The 2,812-nt window shown below is 32.6% G+C and overlaps 1 protein-coding gene across 1 annotated transcript; it reads right to left on the bottom strand.

The window, feature by feature from the left end:
- Nucleotides 1–207: 207 nt before the first annotated feature.
- Nucleotides 208–1,681, bottom strand: LOC107012361 (thaumatin-like protein). The gene is made up of 3 exons (XM_015212185.2): nt 1,492–1,681; nt 1,038–1,403; nt 208–740 (listed from the first exon to the last, which is right to left on the bottom strand). The coding sequence occupies exons 1-3, from the start codon at nt 1,559–1,561 to the stop codon at nt 439–441; spliced, it is 738 nt and encodes a 245-aa protein (XP_015067671.1). The 5' UTR covers nt 1,562–1,681; the 3' UTR covers nt 208–438.
- Nucleotides 1,682–2,812: the final 1,131 nt, after the last annotated feature.

The following is a 2,812-nucleotide window of genomic DNA, read 5'->3' as shown; positions in this document are numbered from 1 at the left end:
CTATTCATCAGTAGGAACCGACTTCGAGTTGCGTATAGTCAAATTTAATTATTGTTACTAATAGTTTCATACAAACGTAACAGCACGATCGAAAAATGTCGATCAAAGGCTTAATCGTTTAAATCTCAAAAATAATTGTGAGTAAAATTATTCAGCAACTACCAAGACTTAATTTGTGTTAGAATAATTGCAGCACCATATCACAACTTAGACATAATAACTAAATCTGATTACTGCTGCCAATTAATTAGAAAGGTACACCACTAGTGACAATAACACTTGACGATGATCATTATAATACAAAATACAACTAGTAATTAAAGATAAACGTAGCTAGGAATTTAACCTAGAGAGATATTAGATGAAAGACAAAAATCACGAGTACTATATATTTGATTTGATCTGATCTGATGACAGTGAAAAAAGAAGAAGACAAGATTAATGGTGAGGACAGAAAGTGAGGACGTAGCTGCTACCAGTGCAAGTGGCAATACTAGTGGGATCATCGTAAGCATATGAATAAGCTTTAGGGCAAGCAGTTTTGAATATCCTTGAGTATGCTGTTGGCTTGCAAGTTTGTGGGTTACCAAAAGTTCCAGTGCAACAATATCTTGGTGAATTGAAAGCTGAACAAGCACTTTTGCAAGCCACTACTTGACTCTTGTCATGAGAACGAACTTGTAGACCTGCTGGACACATTGTGTTTAAGTCACTCACACACCCAGCATAGCTGCATTTCCCTGTCAAAACAAAGGGCAAATCCTCAATGCCACAAATTTTAGATCCCTGTAGATCTAGAATTACTTATAAGGCGTGGAATCGAACTCACACTAATTAGGTGAAAAAATCATTTAATCAACAGACGGAGCTATAAATATTGCTTGATTTAAAACTATCAACCTAATACACGAGAAAAGAAAAATGTAATGACGAAAGTAACCCTGTTACGAAACTGAGTAGTAGAAGAAAAAAGGAAGTATCGAAGAACTAATCAAGGACAAATGAGTCATTTAGATAATTTTAGGCATGTTTCTCACCTTTGCCTCTGACTGGAGTTACAGAGATGGCGAGATTGTAGCCATCTACGAGACTCACATCGTAGAAATCCTGTTCATTGCCCAGAGTAATCTCAGCGAGAGTAGCCGGAGGGGTACCACCAATTCCATTACAAAAAAGTGAACCACCACAGTCCCCAGTTGCACAGCGTCCACGACCAGCAGCATCAAAAGCGCATCCATGGCGGCCCCAAACTCTACCGGACCACCCAGCCGGCATATTAAGTCTGTATGCCTTGTTCGGCGGTAGCTTAAACCCTCCACGAGCCAGAATCGGTTTACCTGCACTTGGCTGGATTCCTGGCCAAACTGGGTGGCTACATTTGTTGTATAATGTCATTGTTGTAGCTGAAAGTGAACAAAAAAGACTGACATTAGTAAAAAAAAAAAAATTGAAGCAGAGAACTAGCTATTTGTGCAGGAAATGAGCGTGTACCTGAAATGTGGGAAGCAAAGATGGTGAAAAAGGCCAAAAGTAGAAAGGGTGTGAGAAATCGATCTGCCATGGCTGAAAATTATGGAGAAAAGTGGGTGGAGCAAAGTCGTAGTAAGAGGAGTTTGCAAATAGAAATGGGGTTTTTATAGAAAAATCAATAAGTAATAAGAAACAGAGGAAAATGGAGAGATACTAAAATGTAGTGTTACTTTAGAATTTGGATACTGCACATAACTAAAGATGGTGAACGGTAATTAAGTGGGCCTTTTGTGAATAAATGTAAATTGTTAGCTGTAAAAGTTAAAAAAGGGAAAAAGATCAAACGAGTTTGTACCTCTTCCTCTTTAGTCTTTTACTCTTTGCTTGCTTTCTATTTAGTCTTTCATTTTAAATTTTACCTATCTTTAAGAATTTGGTAAATTTAATATTGTTTCCTATCTAATATTCTTTTGAAGTTAATTTTTTATAAATAAACATAAATTGATTTATAAGAATAAAACAACATACTTCCTTCGTTTTAAAAAAAAAATAAAGAAGACTTTTGAATCTTATAAGTTATAAATTAAAAGGTTTGTCAAATATAGAAAATTGTTCTTTAATCTTCTGGCCTGAAACATATCACGTGAAAAGTTAAAACTAAAATATTATCAAAAAAGAAAGAAATTATTCTTTCTAAAGGAGATTATTTTTGTTTAAACGGAGGGAGTAATTATTAGAGTATTCCTTCCGTTTTCATGGCATTGGTATACACTGACTTTGACAATATCTTTAAAGATTTTTTTATGCCAAATGTATTTTAATAAACCAATTTACTAATTATATCTTAAAAATTTATATTTAACTATTATTAATATAGTTAGTTGATACACCTGCTAGTAAGACTGGATAATGGATCGTAATGGGATTATTAAATCGGACGGGACGAGTTGATTGATTCATTGATTGGTATTGTGATGAATCAGATCGAAATTACTGGGATATATACTCGATTTCGTGCCGTTTCACTATATATTGAGATGAAATCAGAACGGACCGAAATGTAACGGGATGACATATCTAGTTATTTCAAAAAATAATTTTTTTGAATTACGAAAATATGAATATTTTTTTTCTAAGTTTAAATTAGTAGTTTTAAAATTTATAATGTAATTTTTTTTAATTTATTTTAAAGATATATTTTTAAAAAAATTTACTTATTAAGTTTGCAAGTTAAGTCTACTTAAATTTTCAAGATTTAACTCTTTTAAAGTTTATAAGTTATTACTTATTATTTATTAATATGTTATAATTTATAAGTTATATATAACTTGCATTTTAAATA

The sequence above is a fragment of the Solanum pennellii genome, chromosome 3, assembly GCF_001406875.1.
Source record: "Solanum pennellii chromosome 3, SPENNV200".
Taxonomy (NCBI): domain Eukaryota; kingdom Viridiplantae; phylum Streptophyta; class Magnoliopsida; order Solanales; family Solanaceae; genus Solanum; species Solanum pennellii.
The sequence above is the reverse complement of the archived record's forward strand: the minus strand, read 5'-3'. Positions and strand labels throughout refer to the sequence as shown.